General features: G+C 44.6%; 1 protein-coding gene across 8 annotated transcripts in view; it reads left to right on the plus strand.

Annotated features, from left to right (window-relative positions):
- Positions 1-27,665, plus strand: part of LOC146816470 (uncharacterized) — a 219,433-nt gene that overhangs the window by 140,752 nt on the left and 51,016 nt on the right. For all 8 annotated transcript variants that reach the window (XR_014962909.1, XR_014962910.1, XR_014962911.1 and 5 more), the window contains 2 exons: positions 509-1,508; positions 22,793-23,935. Coding sequence is in view for 4 of the 8 variants with exons in the window: in XM_085610301.1 (XP_085466427.1) it covers positions 509-1,508; positions 22,793-23,935 (2,143 nt within the window). In the remaining 4 variants the exon portion in view is untranslated. The remainder of the gene's footprint in view (positions 1-508; positions 1,509-22,792; positions 23,936-27,665) is intronic.

Genomic DNA, 27,665 nt, shown 5'->3' on the forward strand with positions numbered 1-27,665 from the left:
TAGATTACTTGTGTGGTGCATACTTGGAGGAAATATAAATAATGGAATCGATATTGTAAGTGACTGAGGTGTGTGTGGGTAATACGGTTCACCCAATTATAGGTGAATCAAATGTGTGATAATCTAAAAAACAGAAATCTGAAAAGCTGATTTTACTTGAATTTTCAGTTTGCACAAGTTTTTTTTAAAAGGCCAGTGTACAGTGAAAAACCCATTATATAAACCAGTTCCCTTTGACACAAGTAAAATTGGTTAAAGGTGTCACAGAAGGTGTCACAGAAAAAAATGAACTTTGTCGAAAAGGCCGTTCCCAAGTAGAGAACCAGCCTAATTAAAATATATGTTATATCTTAGTACCCAGAGACCACAATCTCTGTTCAAGTATTGATTCACACTGTCCCAAAGGAATGCAAGGTAGTTAAACCGTGTATTTGTTCACATAACTGACTTTGTCTGCTTATATATCCTTGTGCAACGTGTTTAATTTATTCTCCTTTTGTTTTGTTAGTGAGGAGTCTGGTGATGAAGCTGTTGGATCGGGTTCTCAGCTTTCAAAGAAGCATCCGTCTATTGAAGGAGAGCCACCTAGTCTTAACTTGGCAGAGGGAAATGTTGAAGTTGAAGCCGCATTTCGTCTCTGCTTAGAAGCTCTCCAGATTCCAGCACAGAAGATTGACAAAGGCAACAAGAAGCCCCTCCACTCAACGCAAGAGGGCAGCCATCTGACCCGTATAGAGAATGAGGAAAAGGGCTGTGTGAACAAGGACCTTCAGGGATTAAGAGGAGAGCAATTGGTCTGCAGGAAAACCGGAAGTGGTGCCAGCAGCTCTAGCACCAAGAGTGGAAGAATCCGTAAGAGGAGCAGCAGTGTTAGTAGTAGTAGCAGCAAGAGCAGCAGCAGTAGGCTCAGGCAGCCAAACAGAAGCAACTGTGGACCCCGTGCTAGGAGCAACAGTAGGAAAAGGAGTAGGAGCAGCAGTAGAGAACGAGGCAGAAGCAGAAGCAGATGCAGACTTGGGAGCAACAGTAGACACAGGGGCAGGAGCATGAGCGGACACAGAGGTAGGAGCAGAAGTAGACACCGGGTGAGGAGTAGAAGTAGACATCAAACAAGGAGCAGTAGCAGGCCCCGAGTTGGGAGCCACAGTTCATCCCGAGGAAAGACCAGCAGTCGGCCACTGCCACCAGGAAGGAGCAAAAGTAAAACTCGGAATACAAGCATCAGCAAAAAAAAGACACAAAGCAGCAGTACAAACAGCAAAAGCACAAGCTTCAACCGAAGTAAAAGTCCTGTACGTAATCCCCGCAGGCTAATAAGGACAAAGAATAATGAAGTCACCATTAACGTAACTTTATTCAACGAGGAGATACAGAAACCGAAAGTTGACCTATCATTGGGCTCCCTAATTCAGAATTCAGCTAAGATGCTGCATCAGCAGAATCGCTCCCTGTCCATTAAGAAGAAGCAAGCTGTAAAGGATGGTGTGTCATCGAGTATATCCAATCAGGTTTGAGCACTATTTCCCTACATTTGGAAGCTGTTTGAGAGTGTGAAAAGATTTAGAGGTGTCTTTACTGTGGACTGCAGGATTGCTCCTTTAGTATTTGATCTGCTTTTACAGTGCATATTGTCTGTTTCACACAGTCCTGGAAATGTCCCTTTTGTGGAAGATTATCATGAAACCTCTTCCCTTTGTTTGTAATACCATTGTGAGGTGAATGATGTATGTTTGTTTGTAATTTTTAGTATGTTCTCCAGGATGCAATCATCTCAGTTTTTTTTTTTCAAGTTTTCCAAACATCCAGGGTTGGCACCCTAGAAAACTTCAAAATAGTATTTTTAATTTTCTAGGTCTCGTGTGGCGTTGCAGTGCAAAGCGCTGCTCGCCTCGGCGAGATTTATTGTGACTGAGGAGTTTCAGAAGGGGGCTTGAAGCCCCGCCCCTCATTTCCATTCGCTGGCGTCACCGTTTATGCTAAACGGTGGCCTACCATTGGATATGAGGGTTTTTGGTTGATGCCCTTTCGCCTCCGAGCCAGACTGGGTCGCATGCTTTGCTGCAGTCGCAAAGCACTTTCTTGTCTTTATTGGGCCATGTGTTTCTAATTAGAAACACATGGCCCCATAAAGACAAGAGATCGATGCTTGTTACAAACTGCTACACGGTGCCCTTGGGCGACGGCAGTGATCTCACCTCAAGGCAGACACAGCCTTCTCCGTGAGACTTAAGGAGTGTTACAACCTCAGACGGAAAAAACACGTACTTTTGTATTTCATTCCAGACGACGCTAAAATGCAGGCCCTTCTGGCACTTGTACATAGAAATTAAGTGTCAAAATTCCCAAGCTGCATATGTAGAACGGCTAATATTAATGTACTTAAATTTTTCATTACGTGCACAGAGACAACATATTACCGAGAAGTCTATTTCTGGTTCTAGTGCTTGCCAGGTTTCAGAATTAACCGGTACTTAAACGGGGTTATAGAAATACAAATTTAAAAAATCACATGCAAGAACATTTATGTCAAACCTTGACTTAAAAAAAGGAGAATTCGGTGTTGGCAACTGCTGTTATAACAGAGTAGTTTTTACTCTACTAGAAACCAACAAATAATGACACGGTCTTGTATCTCTACAGATGATGAAATGTGCTTACAGTGCAGCTATGACCTCACAACTGCGCTATACTCACAATCTGGTGTCAGAGCAGCGCTGATGTAAGTTTCCAGATGCAACAATGACGCTTTGATTTCATCACCCAATCCGAGCCGGTCTTGGGGCACCACAATGCGCTCGTTGTGTCTAGTAACCTTTGAAGTCGCGTTGTCCTGCTCGGTTACATAAACCGGTTTGCCTTGCTCCCGACAGGCGCTTGCGGGCTGTGCAAACAAGAGGACACACAATGCTGCTGCGTGCATGGGAAGCGGGTAGCATATTTGCACTTTCATAATAGCGTACGCACGCACCACTCGCGGGACACTGCCCTTAACCGCCTCTGTGCCTTTTCCTGTCAGGTGTACCAGTGTCCACGCACACAAGCGGGGCGTTTTTCACTATGAAAATAAAGTGGTGATGTTGGTGACTGTGCACTGCATCCACGGGATGAGCTGCTGCTGTGTGCTCCCTCTGCATGCCCCCTCTGTCGGAATTCTGGGAGACCTGCACAGCCTTACAGGCTGCTGTCTCCACTTCGCTTACTACTTTTAATTGGCGAGTACCGGCACTTCTCAGAAACACGCAGATACTTTGCTACCGAGTACCTGCACTTCGGTTTTACCATTTCAAGCACTGCTTGTAAAGCCTTATCATCCATGGAGCATTTTATAAACTACAAAAGAAAACATCTTCGACGGTACATTAATTTCCGCTTGATCAGTGACAGACCGGTTTCTCTTCATTTTGGGAAAAGAAAAGCAAACCGCGTCTCCTCTGCAGTTCACTCTGAGCAGCAGACACAGGACGCACAAAGCAGGGTTAGCAATGGGTTAATTGCTTCATAAGGATGCCGAGTAGAAAGGGCGTGGGGTCAAGTTAAATATATTTATTTTAGAATGTTTAAACTAAGCAGCAGAGTTTGCTAGTAGGTATCCTAAACCCAAATACTCAATTTTTTCACTAAAAATAATTAACCAGGAGCGAAGGAGGAAATGCTTATTGAGCGTAGGGGTAAAGAAAACTAACCAAAACCCTAAACGACATTGGCAAGATAGTAAGAACAAGCCGCCCGTTTCTGCAGCAACATTTTCAGCAAGTGAAGAGCTGTGGAGAACAAGAACATTAGAAATACCTTCTGCAAGTTCATTTTTTGACCAGCCAGTCCGCAATCTCGATTGTGTAACTTGTTCTTTCATGTCTGCGACGCAGAGTGGTGTTGGATAAACTCTCTATTCTTTCCCTGTGCCCTGTCGATGGTGCCCTTGGGTCCTGAGGCTTATTTTGAAGCATCTGTCATTGGGCCTGGTTCCATTTTGTTTCCGCACTCTGGTTACTGCCTTTCACTGGGGTGGGGTGCATTTGTCTGTAGGCAGCTTTTCCAAAAGAGGTTTCTATGATCTAGCGCTTACTTAGCTTCTTTCATGTAGCTCACTGAATCGGCTACGTAAATTCTTCCAGTTCCTAAACGATTTAATGTCAAGAAATGCAGTTAGGCAATGGAGCCGAGTGTTTTGGGTGCGCGGAGTGGTATCACATCCTGGGCAGGGAAAATGCATTTGCTGTGCAATTGGTCTCCCATTAGGGAAACTTTGAGCTATTAGTGTTGAAAATAAAAAAAATGTTTTTGTTAAAAAATATACCAGCAGTAGCATAAGTAATAAAAGCAAATTCCACTAAGCAAGGAAAGGGTGCAGTACCACAGGCTGTTACTAGGTTTCCCTGTGGAGTTGCAAAGGGACCTTTATTAGCCACATAAGGTAGTGCACTCTTAATGCAATTATAAAGAGATTTAAATAAACAACAATGGTGCATTTTTAAAATGCAAGCTAGCAAAAATCTCGCTTCCAATAAAAACACATAGAAACAAATGCTGAGGTGCATTCTTTTTGCAGCGTGAATCTTTCTGGATTCACTATGCTGTGCATTATTCCGCGATCTGGTGGTTGGGTCCGGATTCGTAGTCTTTTTTTATTTATTTATTTATTATTTTTTTTTTGTAGCCCAGGTGGGCCTCGACGTCCCACCATTTGGTGCACCTCTTGTGACGTCGTCGTGCTTCCTGCGGAAGTCCCACCTTTGGGGCGCCATCTTCAGATTCTTTTTTCCGACGTTGGGTCTGGATCGTCATCGAGAAGCTCCAGGATTTCAATCGAAGGAAGAAGGAGAAAACGCGAGTTTCGTCGAGAAAGAACAACTGAGATCACAGAGAGGAATAACTTACATCCGGTACGCGAAGAAGGAAGAATTCCCAGGAATTTTCTTCGACGCCCTTCGAAGATGCGCACTCAGAGGCTCTGAGCGCAATGGACAAGACACCATTCAAATTCTGCCCTAACTGCCACCACAAGTTCGCGCAGAAGGACCAGCATCCGGTCTGCAACCTTTGCCTACCGATCGACCACCCGAGCAAGGACTGCAACGCCTGTTCAGCTTTCGCGCCGAAGACGCTCCGGGTGAGAGAACGCCAGAGAAGAGCTAACTTCAGCATGGAAGGCAAGGGTAAGGCCCCGTCGCTTTACGATCTGGGCCTCTCCACCGACGATGAGGACAACATCGCCGAAGGACCCGACGTCTTCACGGTCGCAGAGACCGATACGAAAACGCCTGATGAGGTAAGACAATCGTCGAGTTCAAAACCCCCGAAAGGGCCTCGAAAACCCGAGACAGACTCTCGAAAATCTGAGTCAAAGTCCTCAAAAGGAGCACCGGCGCCGAAAATTTCGACGACCAAGGGTGGATCCATGGACAAAAGGCCGAGCGGATCCTGCGAGAAGGACTCCCAGGTGCCGAAGGACGCCGAAAAGCTGAGTTCGTCGAGGACAGCCCACAAAGCGGGGCGTTCGACGCAGAAAGACAAGCCAGCATCGACGCAAGCTCCGTCGACGTCGAAAGCATCTCCGAAATGGAGAAGAAGAAGAGAAGGCTCGAGGCGGAGATGGAGAGCATCCTTCAGAGGAAGAAGGAGTTCGACGCCAAATTGAAACAATTCAGAATTCCAACGACTCCGTCGACGGACGTCGTCGAGATCGAGGAACAGGACGAATTCTACGCCGAGGGGCTGCCGAGAGATCCTGAGGAGTAGGAAAAAGGCACCTACTATGAAGGCGAAGACGAGGAGGCCGACCAGCAGTCGTTCTACGGCTCGGCGCCATCAACCACTCACGAGCTGGATTGGCAAAATATCGACGCCGAAAATCCCGAAGAGCCCGTGGACACGTATCCTTCGAGGCCTTCGCCGTCAGACGACATCGGGGTGTACAATATGGTCGTCGGGAGTGCTGCAGCAGCCTTTGGGGTAAAACTGGACGAGGAGAAGCCGAAAGCTGATTTCCTTCTCGAGACCCTGCTCCCCATTCAGACGAGGAGCCAGTTCCTTCCCATGCTCCAAAGCGTAATGAACCAGGGGAAGGAGGCCTTTAAGGAGCCAGCAACATGCCGGTCCATCACGCCCAGGGCGGAGAAGAAATACAAGCACTCCTCCCTGGACCCGCCTTACATCAAGGGAGCGGTCACTGCCGACTCAATCATCGCTTCCACGACCAGGAGAAGGGCCAACGTGCCAGCGACCTCGGGGCCACCCCCCGATAAGGAAAGCAGGAGAATGGACCTCACTGGAAGAAAGGTCGAAAGGAACGCTGCAATGCACTGGCGCATGGCGAACTCCAATGCGCTTCTCAATCGACACCAGTACCAGCACTGGGATGAGATGGGGGAATTAGTCAAACACCTCCCTGAAGAGTACCGCCAAAGAGCATCCCACCTTGTGGAAGAAGGTAAAAACATAGCCAACTCATGCATTAAAACTGCATTGGACGGGGCGGAAACTTCAAGCAGACTAATGGCCATAGGGATCACCGAACGAAGACAGGCCTGGCTGAGAATCTCTGGATTCAAACAGGAGGTGCAGAGCAACATATTAAACACCCCTTTCAACGGGGAAACACTGTTCGGGCCGACAGTGGACGAAAAGCTCACCCAGCTGAAGAAAGAGAACGAGACGGCAAGGTCCATGGGGGCCCTACAGTTCAGGGGGAGGAGAAGAGGCACTCCAACTAGAAGACCCTACGGTAGAGGGGGTAACCAGCAGGGAGCATCGCACCAGACGTTCCAGCAAGGACAGCAGGGTGAAAGTCAAGGTCAGCAAAAACAAAACTGGCAGTATCAGCCAAGGGGCCATTCCTTTCGCGGGAGGGGAAACGGACGTGGCCAAAGGAGACGAGGGAGTGACCAACCCTCATCGAAGTGACTCGGCACGCATGGGGACGCTCACCCCCAACATACCCCCAGGGGTGAGGCGCAATGCAAAAACAACGAGGGGGGGAAGAGACCCAATCGCCTACGAACATCCAACACCCGTAGGCGGAAGGCTGGGCCTCTACCTACAGGAATGGCAATGTATAACCACGGACAAGTGGATACTGAACGTCATACAACACGGTTACTGCGTGGACTTGGAGGGGACGCCTCCAAACAGAAATCCAAAAGGAAGGCAACGCTCCAGTCAGGAGCTTGCTCAACTCAGAGAGGAAACACTGAAGCTGCTCGAAAAGAGAGCCATCGAGCCAGTGCCTTACAAGGAAAGGAACAAAGGGGTCTACTCTAACTACTTCGTGGTACCAAAAGTAGACGGAAATCTCAGACCCATCCTGGATCTGCGATACCTAAACAAATACATCAGAACACAAAAGTTCAAAATGACATCACTACAGGAGGTGCTGCCCCAAATAAGGGACGGAGACTTCATGTCCACCGTGGACCTCAAGGATGCCTACCTGCACATCCCAATAAACAGAAGGCACAAAAGACTTTTAAGATTCAGCATCAACCAGGACCATTACCAATTCACGACCCTGGCCTTCGGGCTAAAATCAGCACCAAGGGTATTCACGAAATGCCTGTCGGCAGTCGCAGCATACCTACGAAGGAAGGGGATTCATGTGTACCCTTACCTAGACGACTGGCTGATCAAAGCAAACACCCACGAAAAGTGCGAGAAACACGCAGCACAGGTGACAAAGACACTGACGAACCTGGGGTTCTCCATACACTGGGGGAAGTCATCAATGAAGCCAGAACAGGTGAAGATTTTCCTGGGAGCAAAAATAAACACCATAAACAGGACGGTCGTGCCCAGCGACAGGAGAGCAGAAGCCCTACTGAGGGAGACGAGCCTCTACCAGAAGGGGCGAGTTCTGACAGTGAGAACAGTGAGCAAGATCATGGGGATGATGGCGTCATGTATCCACCTGGTCCCAAATGTACGACTTCACATGAGACCATTCCAAGAATGGCTACAACAGCAATGGTCACAGGCAAGCGGAAGTTGGGAAGATCTAGTGGTTGTTACGCACGCAGTGCAGGAAGAGATAACTTGGTGGAACAGCCTGGCACCACCAAACCCAACTGTGACCATCACCACGGACGCATCTCAAAGGGGATGGGGAGCACACATGGACCAACTCAGAGTGAGGGGTCTGTGGGCTCCCGCAGATGCGGTCAGACATATCAATTACCTGGAATTGAAGACTGTCCTGCTAGCCCTGAAGGCATTCCAGAAGCACCTGTACAACCAGAGAGTGTTGATTCAAACGGACAACACCACAACCATGTATTATATCAACAAACAGGGTGGGACACAGTCGTTCCCCCTTTCCACTCTGGCACAGGAGATTTGGAGATGGGCCATACCTCTCAAGATAGACCTGCTAGCGATTCACCTACCAGGGAAGGACAATGTGGAGGCAAACTGGCTAAGCAGGCAGACCTCGGCTTCACACGAGTGGGAGCTCAATGGGCACGAAACGCAGAAGCTTTTCCAGAAATGGGGAACTCCCACAATAGACCTGTTTGCAACACGCCAGAATGCAAAATGCCGAAGCTTCGCGTCCAGGCAACCAGATCAGCAATCCCAAGGGAATGCCCTATGGATAAGCTGGTCAAGAACATTTGCCTACGCTTTTCCGCCGATACCACTGTTACACAGGGTGCTCGAGAAATGCAGAACCAGCAACATGACACTGGTCCTGGTGGCACCACAGTGGGCAAGGCAGACTTGGTTCTCCCAAATTCTAGAAATGGCTCAAGGGAATCCACACAGATTCACAAGAAGAAAGGACCTGCTCCCCATGCAGAACGGAGAGGTTCTACATCCAGAGCCAGAAAGCCTCAGCCTGGCGGCATGGCTCCTGAAGAGTTAGTTTGCGGACCTTAGATTGCCTCCAAGCACTATGCGAGTGCTGCGAGAGGCAAGGAGACCAACTACACGCAAATGCTATAGTGCAAAGTGGAAAAGATTTACAATATGGTGTGGCAAAAAAGGCCTGCAGAATAAAATGACAAAGGACTCAACAGTGCTGAGATACCTCACGCACCTTCTGAAAAGTAACCTATGCTCCACCTCCCTAAGGGTACACCTAGCGGCGATAGTAGCCTACAAAAGAGGGGAGAAGGGTGGAAGTTTCTTTACGTCGCAGGTAGTAAAGAGATTCATGGAAGGAGCAAAACGAATCGCGCCACCTAAAAGGTTGCCGCCGCCGGCATGGAACCTCAACGTGGTCCTGACGGAGCTTATGAAAGCACCATTTGAACCCATACACAAGGCATCAATGCAAATGTTGACTATGAAAACGGCATTTCTGGTAGCCATAACTTCGCTACGCAGGGTGAGCGAACTGCAAGCACTAACGCTACAAGAGCCCTACATACAGATACACAAGGACAGGGTTGTCCTGAGAACGGAGCCACACTTCATGCCTAAAGTCGTGTCGGCATTCCATTTGAACCAGAGTATTCAGATACCGAGTTTCTTTCAAAACCCAACTTCGAACGCAGAAAAGGCTCTACACACTCTAGACGCTAGGAGAGCGGTGATGCACTACATTGAGAGGACCAAGGAGCACAGAAAAACTTAGCAGCTCTTTGTGTCCTTTGCATCAAGCTTCATGGGGAGACCAGTGACAAAGGGCACCATTGCTAGATGGATTGCACCAACTATACAGTTTTGCCACTAACAGGCAGGACAGGAGCTAACGGAGGGGCCTCAAGCTCACTCCACAAGGAAGAAAGGGGCAACCATTGCCTTTCTGGCAAACACGCCCATTCAGGACATATGCCTGGCGGCAACATGGGCTTCGGTGCACACGTTCACCAAGCACTACTGCGTGGACATACAGATGAACAAGGAAGCACAAGTAGGACAGAACGTGCTTCAACACATATTCAACGACCAACGCTCATCTACCACCCAGCCGCCACAAAGATAACAAACCGCTACAAAGTCTATGCACAGCATAGTGAATCCAGAAAGATTCACGCTGCAAAACGAATAGTTTCTTACCTGTCGGTGTAGTTTTGCAGCTTGAAGATCTTTCTGGATTCACTAGCGAACCCACCCACCTCTGCCAGGAATATGAGGCTGGAGGAAGAGGGGGAAAAACAGAGAAGTACAGAAGGAATGAAATACTACAGAAAAGTGGACATATAATTTAATCATTCGCCTAGGGTTAAAATAAAAAAAAAGAGAGGAAAAAAGAACCCGAAGATGGCGCCCCAAAGGTGGGACTTCCGCAGGAAGCACGACGATGTCACGAGAGGTGCGCCAAATGGTGGGACGTCGACGCCCACCTGGCCTACAAAAAAAAAATAAAAATAAAAAAAAAGAAAGACTACGAATCCGGACCCAACCACCAGATCGCGGAATAATGCACAGCATAGTGAATCCAGAAAGATCTTCAAGCTGCAGAACTACACCGACAGGTAAGAAACTATTCGTTCTCTTTATAATTGCATTAAGTGTGCAGTATCTTATGTGGCTAATAGAGGTACCTTTGCAACTCCACAGGGACATCTAGTAACGGCCCGTGGTACTGCACCCTTTCCTTGCCCAGTGGAATATCTTTTAGTACTTATGCTACTGCTGTTAGGTTTAACAAAAACAATAAAATAACAAACATTAGCATTTCCAATAGCTCAAAGTTTCACGATTGCGAGACCTATTGCATTGCATATGCTTGTTTATTTTCTCAACTGAATTAGGAAGAAGTACCAGAGATGGGCCACTTATGCTGAAGACCGTAATGCCCTGATCTGCAGTTTTTTACTTTTTGTATTGATTTTAGTAGTCTTTCACAGAGGATGACTTGGTACTGGAGTATTGGTTTTAATGGCACTCTGCTTTTTTGAGGCAGGGTTTCATTGGTTGTTTATGGTGCATGTTTTGAAAAAGGGCAGATTAAAATGCACCAAATAAATACATTGCCTGTTGTCTGAGAGATTGTTTGAAAGGCCGAGACTGAAAGTGTATATAGACTCTCAAACTGGCTACAAGGATGAAGTGCTCTCAGGTTTGCTGACTTATTTCAGATGATCTCGCTGCCGTTGAGCTAGTTGCTTTACGAAGTTGTTTTGTATTGCATAATAGCAGGCAAGTTAATTTCCTTGGTTGAGCCTCAGTCTAACTGCTGGCGTCCTGAAGTCTTGAAATACGGCCATTTTCAGGACGACTGAATGAAATATCTTTGTGACACCTGGCCTTCAGTCTGCCCTCAACATTGGAAGTAGACTGTGCTTTGTGTCTCTCATGATTTCTTTCTTCATTGAGGATACAGCTGTTTTCATTGCTTGATACATCTGACATTCATTTTTCTTAGTTGACTTAGACTCTCATTGCGAAAGGTTTGGGGCATAATTTTCTATTCTGATCGACAATAACAACAAGACCAACACTTGAACCCGTATTTTGGCATGATCTTAAACACATTAAGACATTGATATTTTTTGTTGTTCAGAGTCGACATGATGCATTGCTCCTGATGACTAGGCATTTATTCATGTTTGTATGGATTAGATGATGTTAGTTACCTCCAAATAATGGGGTCTCCAAAGACATGTGTGTCTAAATCTGATGTCAGTTGTCCACTTATTCTGCTGCAGAGCATTTTTAATCAGAGGCAGATATGCAACTGCAGTGTACTTTGCTTTCTGTTAGGGGTCGGTGGCACCCCTTTCATTGTCCCCTAGCCACTGTACCTTTTGAGAGTGAGAGCTCTTAATTCATGGAGTTGTGGCCAACTCTCTTGTTTTCTTGGGCTCTTTAAAGAAAGGCTTAGTCCAGTCTATTCTAGGCATCCAATAAGTCTCCACTGTGTCTCTCTCTTGTCGATAAGCCATGTCTATTGTATGCATCTCTTTCTTAGTATTAGTACCCCCCACAAAGCCAGGCAAGTTGGATGTATTAACTGTGGGAAAAGATGGAGTCTTGATGCCAGGATCTTGGAAAAATTCTTGATGTTGTCCGATAAGTCAAATTCCCTTAGAGCACCCACACTCCTCCTTGTCCTTCCTTCACTTCTGGAGCCCTGATATCCTAGTCTTTGTCATTGTGGATGCTCCTCTCTTCTGCATGGCTAATGAGCAACCTAATAAAGTCCATCATAGAGGGCTGTGGAGTTACGTAAAATGATGGGGGGGATGCATCTGGGCCTACATTCCTAAAAGCCTTCAGGATTTTACTAAGTTTTATTATTTATTCCTTTGTTATGAGTTGATCTAATACTTTGATGTGAGGGGAGTAAGTTTATAGAGTGCTTTGCTAGTCTATTCAGTCACCTGAGTAGGATTTGCTATTTTGGGGTTGTAAAACTGCTTGTGATATTGGTGAACCAATTGACCTCATTTAGCCTGTTACTATGCTGGTTCTTAATACTATACATACAATTGTACCAGTTTTGCCTTCAATGTAGTGGGCAGTAGTCTCTCGGCCTGCTTGCCCCCCTTGTAATTTTTTTTTTTTTTAAACCTTGACGAACGCATACTCTGTCTTGATGATGTCTCACAATTATAGCTGTCTCCAAAATCCTAGAACCTTAAGACAAGTGCTCTGGAAGAGAAATTGTCTGCATGAGGGCCCCGTTTATTGCAAATCATTCTGCAGTTGGTCCACCTTGCTTAGACCAGCCCCCCCCTCCGCTATAAAGCTACCACATACCACCTCCTTCAGAGTGTCTCAAGTTGTTTACTGACTACATTTGTTTGAATTGATAAATTGAAGGAATTCAGTCAAATGCTCTGAAACCACATTTTTGACTGCCTGGACTCAAGAAATGCATCATTCAGTCTCCAAGACTGTCTTCCAACCCCTTCTCCGGCCGCTCACCGTAAGTAATGTTCCACTGGAGATTGCTCTGAAAATATTACCCCATGCTCTGCTGTGACCATGGGTAAAAGAAGTATCCAAATAAATCACACAGACATGTGGATGCTTCTTGAGCGGACAAGTAATGGGAGTAATCTGTTGGGATAGGATTTATGTATCTTCAGGTGTCAATTAAGCCCACCTGTGATACCCATTGTACGTCCTCTGTAGATAGTGAAGTGCTAACCTTTTTGGGGGTTGGGAGTTTTATATAGCGCAAACTAGACCTGAAGGTATCAGAGCGCTTTACGTGAGCACCAGTTGCGTTACAGACTGACACATTCATTTTTAGGTCATGCTGATCCAGCGCATGCGCTGCTCTGCGAGAAATTTAGTGAGTGGCTTTTGAAAGTGCTACCACAGGCTTTTCCTGGCCTCAAGCTTGCGTTCACGTGGGTTTCTGTCAAGGCTCATTAAGCCTTAAGTGTCTCTCTCCGCCTTGCTTTCTTGCGCTTCATTTCCCTCCCCCACCACAGATCGCGTCACTCTGCTGGCCTCCACTCTCCCCCCACCCCCGCCTCTCTCTAATGCAGCATGCCACTCTCTCCTTTTCCCTGTTAAACGTTTTGCTTCTTTATTCTTCTTTCTATCTTTATTTCTGTTTTTTCTTTCATACACTTTCTCTCATACAGCTTTTCCTTCTCTCTAATGACTCGCGTTCTTTCTCTTCCACAAATCGATAAACCAGTCAAATAGAAACTGTTTTTCAAATTCATAAACATGATATTCATATCCGGTTCCATTAAACAACGCGGGGGGAAATTCTAATTTCATATTTTTTGAGATGTAAGCTTAAGAGCAAACGTGTTTAACTCGCGTGCAGGAAAATTATACAGTTTCATCAATTTTTCACTCCAAATACATTTCCCGTTTTTTGCCACTGACTCGAGTCCGTACTCCTTCCCACTACTCTCACCCATTTGTAGCAGCGTCGAAGGGCACTTTAGGAGCTGGAAGCTGCGCCAGGGGCTTGCAGCCAGAACATGATAGCCAATAGGTCTCGCCTTTTGGACCTTGTAAGTAAAAAAAAGAAAAAAAATGAAATCTGAAGTTTAAGACTTCACGTTTACATTTACTTCGTATTTACGATGCAGTAAATGTAAACGTGAAGTCTTACACTTCAGTTTTTTTTTTTTTTTTTTTTTTTTTTACTTACAAGGTCCCAAAGGCGAGACCTATTGGCTATGACAATGCTTGTTGTGAGGGAGATTAAGTGATTTGCCCAGAATCACAGGGTGTTGAGCGTCCCTGCCGAGACTCAAACCCGGTTCCCCAGCTCTGAGGTGGACCGTTCTAGCCGTTGGGCCACATCCTGTCCCCTAATACCCCATACATTGTGATCTGTTGTGTCCACGTTACAATCTAGCAGCATATTCCAGTCATCCTACACTGCCAAAGGTCTTGTGCCAATGAAAGCAGCATTTGAAGTGTGGATCTAATGAAAGCTTCTTGATCTGAGTTGTGACCATATATTGAGACTATAGTGCTTTCTCTCACCTTCAGTGTTGCATTCAAGAGTAACCACCAGCTCTCCTTACCAGCATATGATTTAAACAATGAGAGTCCTGCCAATGGTGCAAAGATGTATTGAGTGGGGAATTACCATGACTCACTTGGCTGAAACGTAAAGTACAATATTTTTGGAGAGGCACACACTAGTTAACTCTATCTTCAACTAATTGTAAAAGGCGTGCTGCAGAGGGGGCAAGCAACAGTCACGAGTATCTACAATACACAATAATAATAAGGGTCAATAAGACCCGTCCTCTGCGCACTTTAGCAACAGGTGAAAATGCCTGAACAATTTAATACATTAACATCACAATGTCAAAATAATATTGTTCTTATGTTGAACATCAATTTTACAACACAATCGATTAATTCAATATTTTTGTACATTAAATCTTTATTCGTAGAATGTCCATAAATTCTTCTGATTCAATCCAAATCCATGAATAAATAAATTCTAGACATTATCTTGCTGCCCAATGCATTTCGAGCCAAAGCTGGCTCTTCTTCAGGGGCTCATAATCTACAATATAAACAAGAAAATAGTACTATATAATTACAGGAATGCTGACGTCAACTCAACTTTTCCAAAGCAGAATTTACTTCGTTCAGTTAAACAATAATGGTTGTTCGATAATCTAAACGACATTTAGACTGACAGTAAGCCCTCCACCAGAAAGTGACATTGTTCTAAGTGTGTGTTTATTCTTATTCAAAAAACTCCGGGCTCTATAGAGATTGTGACCACTTCTCGAGTTGAAAAAACGCTGTTATGAGCATTTACTGATGGTGACCACCACCGTTTGTGTTTAAGCTTAAATGAATAAATACCTTCTGTTAAATGCGGGTGTACATGAAGTAACCGACCAATATAATCATGTATCTGAAAAGTAACGATTACAAAAATCAATAGAGTAATTTAAAACCACTCTTAGTGAAACTATTCAGTGATAGCCTCGTTACATAAAAACTGAGAAGTGACATGTCATACCGTGTAAGAAAATTTCGAAGCTTAATCTCCTAGTCCCTCATTGTCTGGGTAGCGGTATCGGCGTGATTCTATCGTGAGTCCGCTTGATTAAGGAGCAACGTTTCGTGGCGCAAAAAATGCGATCGTTTCCACATTGAAAATACGAGCTGATCTCGCGATAAAGATAGCTCCATTGAAAACTGAAGACGGACATTGAGGTTCTTATTTAGAAATGTGGAAGGGAATGCAGTCGCCATCTTAGAATGCTTCCAGTTGTTATACTGGGATGCACTGTCGATTCAAGAATTAAATGCTGGCTTATCACATTCTATGTGCAGCCTCGGATGTACTAGTCTTAAGTAATGAGAGAGCTACCTTCGTGGCGCTCCATAGTCTAAGTGGCTGTTATTATTAACTATCAGGTTAACAATGAAATCTCGTCTGTAGTAATGTGAAAATATGGAAAATATTAAAAGAACTGTGCAGACGATAGTTAGAAGATCCCAAGTGAAATGTCGTATCTTTTTAAAAAAACATCAAAAATCTTCAAAAATCAGCGCTTAATAATCATGCTGAACAGACCTATTACAGTATTGATTACATTCTCATAGGTAACATACATAATCAATTTTGTCATTAATTCCCTTCTCAATCAGGGTGTCTAGTCGTTTTATCCAGTACGTTTCCCTTTGTAAAAGACATCTGGTGAGATTCATGTCTGGTCACAATCTCCATAGAGCCCGGAGGTTTTTGAATAAGAATAAACACACACTTAGAACAATGTTTCTTTCTGGTGGAGGGCTTACTGTCAGTCTAAATGTCGTTTAGATTATCGAACAACCATTATTGTTTAACTGAACAAAGTAAATGCTGCTTTGGAAAAGTTGACGTCAGCATTCCTGTAATTATATAGTACTATTTTCTTGTTTATATTGTAGATTATGAGCCCCTGAAAAAGAGCCAGCTTTGAAACGTAAAGTCACACAGGTTAAATTAAGTTATTTTCAAATGCCTACCATTTGGGACTTATCCAAATTGCCACAACCACTCCAGAGGTTCATGAATAGCTTCCTTCTAAGCAACTATGTGTGGGCTCTCCTACCCACCGTTATGTGTACTTGAACCTAAACCTTATCCATCCCCTCCTTAAACAGGTGGGTGTGCATGCCAACCTATCCCTACCCTACCTGCAAAGTGAAACCCAGAGTAGTTTAGATTACAGACTAGATCCCAGCCAACTAGACATGAACCGAACACCACTACGTTCCCCCACCCCATCCTGCCTGCCTACGGTGCCCCACACCCCCACATGCCTTAGCACTCCAGCAGTGTAGAACTTTCACCAAATTCATTGTTTGTGGATGGGTAGAAATCCTTGCTGATGAAGTGGAAGACAACTATCTTCTTTTTCCTTTGGACGACAAGAGGGGCAGTTGCATGAAATCTTTGGGCAAAAAAGGCTCACCTTTCTGAACTTGTACGGGTGATCAAGCAGCTTCTAAACTGGGATTCTTTTGTTTCTCTTGGGCATCTGGGCAGAGGTGATCTCTATAATTTTGGTTCCTTGATCTGTCCTGATGATGCCCCTTCTTTTCCACTGAATCTTGGTCTGGCCTTACACACTTGATGGCAATCACAGTCGAACTCCTCATACAAGTAGGTACGGTTCTGAAGGCATCCCAGTCTGGAAAGAGAATAGCAATTGGGCAGAATTTCAACAACTGGTCCTACAGTCTTCCTTCCTTACAAGGTTGTACAAGCTTCCATTGGGACCAGTCAAAGGTGAATCCAATACTAGGACGACCATTACATATACTTGTCTGATGGCCAGGGCAGTATAATAGAGTAAATAAGAAGGTATATTTTTATTAAATGTTAAAATACACTCCCTATCCAGTGGTAGAATTTTACCAGTTGTTGCTGGCCGAATTTGTACACTTTTTACCCAACGTCCAGTCTGAGTCCAGTTTGGGTAGGTCTGCTGTGGCCTGTCTAAAGAGCCAGTGCTGTGTTCATTTTTATTTAAATTTTTTTTTTTATATATAATATATTTTAGTACAGGAAAAAGTAAATAAGGTAATAAAATAGTTTGCATATCAGTAGCAAGACCATTGAATTAATACAAGCATAATCAACACTTATAAAAAGACATTCCATATTACAAATTCTCAATGATAGCTAAAGACGAATCAGACTCCCACAGCTTTTATCTAGTACATCCTTACTGATTTTATAAATAACAAATTACATTCAATAGAATTAATTAAAGTGCAAAGTGCCATGTGCAAAACATTTTGTTTTGTTTTTAACAAATATAAATAATCCAACATTTCTTCAAAGTGCCTTGTGCTTATATAACCTATTTGTAACTAATTCATCATCATCTGTTTTCGTCTATAAACCCATAAGGGAAAAAAGGTCGCCATACAGCCCTAAATCTTACAACAGGTCCTATACGTTTGGCATAGGCCTCTTCTAATCTACAGGTCCTGGTCATCTTATTAAACCAATGTTCAATGCCAGGTTGTAGCCTGCTTCTTCAGTTTTGCAAAACAAGTGATCTAGCAACTGCGATGGCAATTAATATAAAATATTGCAGATTTTTTGTAAAACATTTCACTTCTCCTGAAGAACCAAATAACACCAGCATGGCTGACGGACTAATGTCCAAGGATGACATCAAAGAAATTTCCGCAAAAACCCTCTTCCAGAAATATTGTATATCATTACGTTTGTAAAATATATGTAACCAACCCCCTTCACCCTCTTTATTGCAACAGAAACATTGATTCGAGCAGGTTGGAAACATTTTAGACAATTTTAGGGGTGTAAAATATAATAACCGTCTAGATTAAAAAATTCATTCTTTTAAAATTGGCACCTCAAAGAGCTTTATTTGCTAGATCATTAAGCTGTTTCCACTCTCTGGTATTGAACTTACAGCCTGTCTCTAAATTAATTTTTTGGAGCGCTCTCATCAGAATCTTTTCCGAGTTGGCTTTTTGATGAAGTAGCTGATACCAACAGCCAACCCCTACCATTGTATTTACTATCTGCTTGACAATTGGCCTTATTGTCTCATCTAGCATTGCGTAGTTAGTTTTAAGGAAGTTGGATATTTGTAGAAAGCTCAGGGCCAGCGCGGTGTTCGGTGTAGTGGCCTGGAGAGAAACCGTTTCCCAATTAATCAAGGAATCCAGGTTATAGAAATCCCCGAGCTGGAGATAGCCTAGTTATTGCTAATCCTGAAAAAGCCCTCTGGTGAGTTCAAGTCCTCCTACTGCACCATCCTGTATAGGGGTGTAAGCGTGAAATAAGGGGACCTTGCGTGATTTAAAAAATAACTGCATTCTATCAGCCAGTGTTAAGATAACCTTATAACGCGTTTTTTGGAGCAGTTTCACCAAGCGTAGGAACGCAGGGAGTCCAATGGCGCTTTCGTTCAGCTTATGTATACATTTTTTTTAATCAAAAACAGAATTCTCCTTACCCAATTGGGAAAACAGATTAAGTAGCGAAGCCTGATGGTATGTTAAACAATGTGGGAGTGCCAGACCTCCTAAAGTTACATCAAGTTGCAATATAGAGAGCTTAACCCTTGGTTGTTTATTATTCCAAACAAACTTCCTTATTAATTGATCCAGCTCCTTAAAATAATAACTCTGGATTTTCATAGGCAGATTAATGAATGGAAACAAAAACAGTGGAAGGACCATCCGTTTAACCATTGAGACCCTCCCAACTAAGGACAATTGAAGCAAAGACCAGTTATCAAATAACTTTTTGACTTTCGTAAGCAATCTAGTGTAATTCAAAGAAAATAATTGCCCAAAATCATTAGTGACATGCATCCCCAAATATCTGATTGGGTGCGGAGGTTTTAGATGGATGGCAGGTGGAAAATCCAAAGGAGTTGAATTAAATGCTAAAATTTCGGTTTTTGCATGGTTAACTTTGTATCCTTCGACTTGTGTAAAGTTTTGAATTTCATCCAACACATTCTGTAGATTATCTGCCCCTGCCTTCAGATATAAAATAATATCGTCTGCGTAAAGCTCAATTTTTGCCATACCATCAATGGGAGGGACAGTACTTGTACTATTCCTGATCTTCTCAGGTAGGGGTTCGATAAACAATGAAAATAAGAGAGGAGACAACGGGCACCCCTCAGTGCTTTGTTCATTACGTTGATACCCCTGCACCAAAATTTCCAACAACAAAGGGTTGTGATCCGACAGTACTTCAGCATCTTCCTTATATTCACACCGTCCGTGAGAACGGAGGAGGCGAAAAAATAGTCGAGACTATCGTATTTCCTGTGAGGGTACGAAAAATACATGTAGCCCAAATCCCTTGGCTTCCTACAGACCCAAATATAGACTAGTTCATTGCTAGAGGTCAAAGCCACTAATGCTTTATAAACCTGAGGCTTTCTCCCCTGATATTCCTTGGTGTTTGGGGCCACTTGCATCCAAATGAATGTTGAAATCTCCACACATAGTGAGGGGGGAGGACCTGGAAGCCAATTCTACCTCCAGTTCCTCAAGCATCCCAGGATCATCTAAGTTAGGCCCATAGACCGTGCGTACTGTAGGCCCAACCGAAAGCTAAACTATTGCCCATCTCTCCCATTTATATGATAACATCCGTTTTGCAGGGGGCAGTCTATTTGAAATATGGATTGCCACACCCCTAGTCGTAGTAGTCTGGGAAGAACAAATTACCTGTGTGTATCCTGGAACTGCATTAAGCCATCTTTGCTGCCATGGGATTTGGGTTTCTTGTTGGCAAATTATATCTGCCCCCAGCGATCTAAGTGCCTCACTTACCCTAGCCCTTTCCCCCCTATCATTGAGTCCCCCAACATTAATTAAGCAAATAGTTAGCCTACCCATTGCTAAAGCATTTTAAACAGCCTAAGCTAATTCTAAATGGAATACAGTGAAACCTGTCTCCTTCCTGTGGTTACAAAAATCATTCTGCTTTTCTAGGTTTTCTCCTCCGATGTAAAGAATCTGGTACGGTCACCCCAGATTACTTTCAGACGGACCAGGTTCAGTAGGAAGGCCTGTGCCTCTTTCTCCTGAAAAGGTTTAATCATTTGGTGCAATTACCAATGGCGTTCCAATGTAACGTGACACAAATCTGGTCTCGTAAAGAATGAGAATCCATCCCTGGCCCGCTGAGCCTCTGGTCTAGCTTTTTCAAAACATTTCTGCCGTAGCAGGAAGCTGCCGAAGTACACTAGGAGTGCTTGTGGTTTGGCATCCGGGCTAACTGGCTGCCGAGGAGTAAATGGGACTCGATGCGCCCTTTGAATCTCGTGTAACCAGTTCCAACCTTCTAGTTCTGGGAAGGATTTTTGCAGCAGCTGGACCATGTACATCCGAGCGTCTGATCCCTTACTTGCGTCGGGAATTGCTAAAAATCACAAATTATTCCGTCTCTGATGGTTTTTGTAGTCCTAAAGTTTCCACTGGATATTGATGAGTTGCGAGTCATAGGCTTCTGCTTGGCCCTTTGCTCCAGCAATATCTGTCTCAAGGGCAGCTATTCTTGTCTCAAGGTCCGTCAGCCGATCGCTGATGGCGTTGCAGGTTTTGGTGACTTTCCTCACTGCCCCCTGAAGTTTGCGGGCTGCCGATTGTGCGGGTCTGCTCTCTAGGCGAGTCTCTTCACAGTGTGCATTTACGCATTGCAAGATAGCATCCCGTGTGGGAGGGGCTGCAGGCTGACTGTCGGAAGAGGCCCTATTATTATCCCCCACCAGTTGTTCGCCTGGTGAATAGTCCCATCTAAGGTCCTTGTAGCTCTGATTGTCCAATCAGCCTGTTTTATCGTGTATTAGTGGTGGCTGTAGAGTCCACACCACTGGTGCCAGAGAGACTCTCTGACTTGCTTGAATCTGAATTGGACCCTGAGCCTGATTCCACGTCAGACCAAGTGGCATCCGATAAGGAGAAGAACCGATCATTGGCCTCAGAGTCCAGCTCCTGTTCACTGTGTGCCCCCTGTTTTTTTGGACCTTCGTGCCCTGTGGTGGTTTTATTTTTGCGTAAGTCTGAGCCAAGGGGAGCTAGCATGAGCTGCGCTGTCAGTCCAGCATGCCTACTGATGTAGCCCTTGTGACCATCCTTAGGGATCGCTTGCGGGGTTGAATCGACTTTACCTGGAGCAGGGACGGCTTGAGGGTCTCCCTGCCCCTGTCGCTGTAACTGGCAGGTTAGCCCTAGAGAGCATCCATCGCCACTTCCATCCGTCACCTCAATGTTCACTCCCAATTTGCCTTCAACTACCGGTTCGAGAATCCGGGCTTCTCCTACCACCGACTGCACTTGGGTACCCAGTGCACTCACCCCAGTCCATTAGTTCACTTGATATCGCAGCCCCCCTGCCACTCTCGTCGCCAGTGCCCAGTGTGGCCTTACTAGCCTGCAATATACTCTGACTGCCTACCTGAACGGAGGTAGAGGCCTGTCCTCTGCTTCCTACTGTCAGCGATCCATTCCCCACACCTCAAAGCATTTCTAGCACTGATACACCGATCCGCTGTTGCTGGGGCAGCACGTTCCTCCCCTTCCCCTTTTGGCTGGGTTCTGTCCGGGTCTTCTGCTGGCGTCCTGTCCCAGATAGAGCGGGGACTGCATCCACGACTGGTGTCTACAGGGCTGTCTGATGAGCTGTTTGATGTATGGGCAGTTGAACTGCTCCTTTCCCCCTTGCAGCCGCCTTTGGTCCCATTACTGATGCTCCTCCTCCTGGGAGCCAACGTCCCGCAGCCCGTGAAACCTCCCTCTCCAGCCACCTGCACTGGGAAATCAGCAATTCTGCCTGCTGCACCACCAGTCGAAGCCAAGGTAGGACCCAGCCGGGCTCCGTTGATTTTGTATTCTGCAGGGTTTTCGTCATAATCCGATTCTGGGCTCTTTACATAGTTCTTTAACTGCCACTTTGTTGGAAGCCGCCTACAGCCGACTCAAGCGGCCGTCATCTTGCTTCCTCACCGTAGTAGCAGAGACTTAGCCTTTAAAGTTTACTCTTTATCCTTTCTAAGGCTTTCCCCTTTTTTATGAGCCCCCACCATGTTCTCTAACTCTTCATTGTCCCTATTGGGTTCACATTCATAAATACATATGCAAAGAAACTAAACAAATCCTTGCTTTTATCTAGGTTAGTTACATGTGAGTTCTGAAATTTTAAACTGAATGTTGGGATGTAAATATGTTTGGGACCCGAAATACATGCTGCATTATGTGTTGCTAGGATTGTTCAGATATGTAGGCTATCTGGTATACACACTACCTTACAGACAATGTCTTAGCAGTAAATATTTCACTTACAATATTTTCCAAGTTAAGGAAACCCATTTACTCTTTTAAAGATGTTTAAAAGTAGATTCTAATTGTTCTGAAAATATAATTCTGTAACAAAGACTTACATTCATGTATTTTTATTCTTTCAAAGGTGGAAAACGTTTTGACAAATGGTGTTAAAGGTAAAGAGCTTCCTCTTGCTGCAAGCCTAACTTTAAAAGGAGTTGAAAGCCCATTCTCTCCTGCAGTTCAAAGGTTTTTGGAACTATTTAACCTCAGTGGCCTTGACCAAAGTGAGGATGATGCATCCGATGAAGAAAAGAAATCCTCTCGACTGGCGAGTAAATCACAGAAAGAAAATCTTGGTAGTGCAAAAGAAAAAAACCTAGAAAATTCTGGCGCCATTGAGAATGGGGCTATGTTACTTTGCGACAAGGATGGAACTTTGCTGAAGCTAGCTCCACCTGTTAATGCCTCTGTTCAGAGAGACACAGCGGCCCATAAAGCTTCAGTAGTCAATCAACAGAGCCCTGCCACAAATCCTGAAAAGCATGAGTATGAGATGATCCAAGAAGTACTTAAGGAAATCGGGCTTAATATTGGAGTCACAGAAATTGGCAAGCTATCAACCCGTGCTCAAGGGCGAAAGAATGAACAGAAAGTATCTGCAGGCTCTTCCGAGGGCCATAGGCCTACTGAGTCAAGCATCCATCCTTCTGCGTCCACAGTGGGGGAAACCAGCTACTTGGCAAAGTGTAAAGATATGGTGCCACAAACTCCGGCTTCCGTGGGACAGCAAATTCCCACTCCTGCGATTGTGAGTGAGGTTAAAACTCCTGGATTCGGTCATAAAAGCCCAACTTCTGCCATAATACAGCAATTACCTTCTCCAGTACTAGGGCGGCACGTTCCTGCTTTGGAGTTGGGTCAACAAATGAAAGGCCCCATTTTGGCACAGCACCATGCTCCTGTAAACAGTGCACCTCCGATTGTAATCGTTCCTTCTACTACTGCCCCTGCGTACTATACTGCAAACTACACCCCTGCTCAGGTCCCACAGAATTACCCCCCACTTGTACCAGGCACACCTCCTGCCTATTCGCCATTTGTGCCCCCACCAGGCTGGACTTCATGCCCACCTGACCAAAAACTCAACATGAGCCATACCTCCACACTACCACCTGCCATCAATGTTAATACACCTAATGTGGGAACGGGAGCTTCAATGCATTTGCAGATTCCTGCCAGAGAACCACTGTCCGACGAAAAGAACGAAGAGTTTCAAAAAAAGAAGGTTAGTGTTTCATGCATTTCATCCTTTTATTGTGCTGCAAAACTGCTAATTTGCTAAATGCACAGTTGGAGAACACCATGCAGAGTCCTGCTACCTACTCAAATTGTTAAGTACATTTTATCCAAAACTAACCCCTGGTGCTTCTTTGCCCTACTAACCGTACCAAAACATAATATGCAATGAGGTTATATTTTTCATAATTACCTGTCTTACTTTTTTATTACTGCATTTATGCAAGGCGTCTTTTCTTATCCCCCCAGTGTGTGCATCTGAAATGTTTCCTAGTTGAAGGCTCGCATGCAGAGAAATACTCCCATAAATCCAGGGCTAGAAAAAGTAAAGGCACTCTTCTTCAATGGTGTGTCTGTTTCTTTATAAGACTCCAAAACAAAGAACTGCTTGAGATTTTTTTGTTTATTGTCTTAAAGAGTTATTCAGTGCATTGGCACAATTGCCAACTTCCACCTGAAAACTGCCAGCTTATCACCTTCTTCTAGAAAAACCTTGGATCCCTCGGCTCTTTCCCTAATAGGGTTTGCACTATGAATCTCTGCAAGTCACACTAACCCCTCCCCTTCTATGATGTCTCCCTTTTGATTGATACCTATGGTATTCCTTTTTACCTTCCTTTTGCTTTTTAGGTCTCGCCTGCGACAGGGCATGCGCTGGATGCGCTTTCGCTTGTGAGAGATATTACATACAAGGGGCTTCCAGCCCGCCCATTGCTTACCATTTGTAGGCTTCATTGTCACTCTTATTTGCTGTCATCTAATTGGGCAGTTGCCTGCCAGCTTTGCTTCCCCTTCTTTCAGCTGAAGCAAGTGCTGATTGCTTCAGTTTGATTTCTGCCTTTCCACTGATCACGCTGTGATTGAGGTGCTATTTTTCTCTTGTTCCCCTGTCGTCCTTGTTGTCTTCTGCTACTTGCTAGGAGCTCTGACCTGCCGTGACCCTAAGCTTACATGTCTGTACTCTTTGTTCCTGTAGTCTGTAGTGTCCGATGAATGTGTCTTTTGGACAAAGTGCGAACGGCCGCATATAGTAATATTTATCAGAGGGATCACCAATGGAACGCTAGGCTGCGGCTGATTTGTTAGCTATTTAATTTATATTACCGAGTCTGGCCCTGCGATTCGATCGACTACTTCATTTTTCCGTTCTTTGCTGCAGCAAAAGTGTCATAAATGAAACCTTTGAGTAGGCTGCTATTCAGAGACTACAAGCACACAAATTCATCTTTGTGAGTGAGAGGCAGTGACCTCACACCCCTCCCTGCTGATCTTGTATGAAAACCCATTCCTCCCAGCAACAAACATCATATCTGCCAACAATGTGAATACCTGCTTCTATATGCAGAAAGAAGCGAATGTCTGTCCCAGCATGGCTGCTGCAAAAGGCATAGCTTTGATCCAATTGAGTTTAGCTCAATCAAATTTCTTTGTTCAGCGTTTATAGCCCTGGAGGACTTGTTCATCCATCACTATGCCAGTGCATCGCAAAGCGCACTTTATTTCTATGACTAAAGAGAGTCTCTGGGAGTTGATCGCTTGCTGCTGAAAAAAAAGCAGTTCTCTTGAGGTCATCACTAAACCTTCTTGTTTCTGCGGTCGGTAAATCTCCTTCTATAACTTGGGTTTTGGAATAAAAACGTATCGATGTGCAAGCTCAACAACTGTTACTTACTGGGCTTCAGAAGCACAGAAGAAACATGTGAAGCACTATATTCAGTTATTACCCTGTTCCAAATGACATCATAAAGGTAGAGGGAGAGAGCTCAGCAGATTTCTATGCTTGGAGAAAGAGATGGCCTAGTTCTTTCTGAACCGGTAATGTTTGCAAAAGGCAAGTTCCTTTTTGATATGCTTCCCCGTTGTTGTTGCTTGCCCCATCCTTTTGTGCCCTCTTGTTGTTGCTTTCCCCATCCCCTGTTGCTTGACCCATTCCACCCCCTTGTCCCATCCTGCCAGAAACCAAAGCGATGTGACGAAGCAAGCTTTGGCTGTGTCCTAGCACTTTTTTCTTAACTTTTAGCCTTGCTGCACTGCAGCTGCTCTGCTGTACAGCCTCGTTAAAAACATTTAAACAGCCAGTAGTTCTCTCATAGGTAAGAACTTTTGGTTTTGATAATGCTTGTTTGTGATGTTTGAGGAGGCACCACTGATGAGATCCGCCTGCTCTCTTGAAGTAGGTGGATCACTATGCTTTTTGAAGCTTCTGGTGCTCACTTGTGGCTCAGTTAGTCTGGGACTGTTATCTGGTCTAGAGGAATAACTTGTAGCTGAGTAAGTTTGGGATGGATTCTGACGCAGAGAAATTACTTGTAGTCACGGAAACCTAGCATCAAAGTAGTCAGACATTGAATAATCACATCATAATTCGGCAGACAGCCAAACACAGAAGGATGACGTTTCTCTTAGAAGCAGTCTGACACTGAGGAACCAGTTGCCACTGAGGCAGTCGAGCTGTAAGCAATCACTTGTTTCGAAATAGTCTGGCTCTAAGGGATGGTCAGATCTGAATCGTCCAAGCGTGGGTAGGGGCAGAGGGGTTAATGTGGAATTAATGCATCCTGGCACAAAGGGATGACTTGGCACTGAGGCAGCCTGACCTTGATGGAACACTTGATTCTTGGATGCAATCTGATATTGAGAGCTAACTTGACTCTTGGTTGCAGTCTAGCTTTGAAGCAGTATGGTGGGAGGGATGACGGGATCCTTATATCAAATAGAACTTAGATGCAGTCTGGTGGTAAGTATTAAAGTTTTAGATGCAGTGTCCGCGCGAGGAATCACTTAGGCTTAAAACCGAATCCGAGCATATATAGACTCTGCCTGTTGTGGGCTCAGTTCTAGAAGCCCTGTTAAAAGAATAGGTGATACATGTTAAAAGCTACTTCAAGAGCACACTTACATCAATGGTAATTACACTATGAAAACTGCAACATATCAACCAAGCTGGACTGGCAAGCATTTGTCAAGTCTTAGGTTTTTGTTGCAGTACATGAGCGATGAGTCAAAAACTAAGGGGAAGGCAGTTCCAGATGGAATGGCCTACACAGCGAAGCTGCAGCCTACTAGGAGGGCACATTAGACCATGTGAGCATAAGTGCAGGATATCGTATGAAGGGTATCCCCTGGATATATATCTCATGTACAGCAACCACCAGAAAGAGCAAGCCTGCCCATAGAAGGCCTGATGGAGTGTGCAAATTGACTTAAAGGTGACACAGGCCCAGCTTTAGAGTTTGGCAAACTAGTACGCCTTATGACAAGTGTATTAGGCACCAAACACTAAATCAGGCCCACAGTCTCTATTAGGGAGGCAATATAAAATACGCAAGAGAAGACCAGTATAACAGAAATAATAAGTTCTCTGCACCATACAAGCGAAATAATTTTAGGAAATAATTTTGGACCATGTAAAATAGAGTAGATATTTAGGAAAGTTAATACAGAGATAAACTGGAATAGACTAGTAAAATTACTTTCAAATTTTCACTTCACTAATTCACCACTAATCCTTTATCAGTTCCAGAATAGCATGCTACTTGCCGAAAAAGCACGTTGACACCTCATCAGGGGTTGTACGCGCTATATAAATGCAATTACAATACAATACAGTTATAGGTGCAATCGGCAAGTGCCTAATGTCATGGAGAAAGAGAAGGAACTTCCTCAAACATGAATGATGGAGAGTGCAGTTGGATACTAAGGCCGAAATTTGAGAAGAA

The sequence above is a fragment of the Triturus cristatus genome, chromosome 6 (genome assembly GCF_964204655.1).
Source record: "Triturus cristatus chromosome 6, aTriCri1.1, whole genome shotgun sequence".
NCBI lineage: Eukaryota > Metazoa > Chordata > Amphibia > Caudata > Salamandridae > Triturus > Triturus cristatus.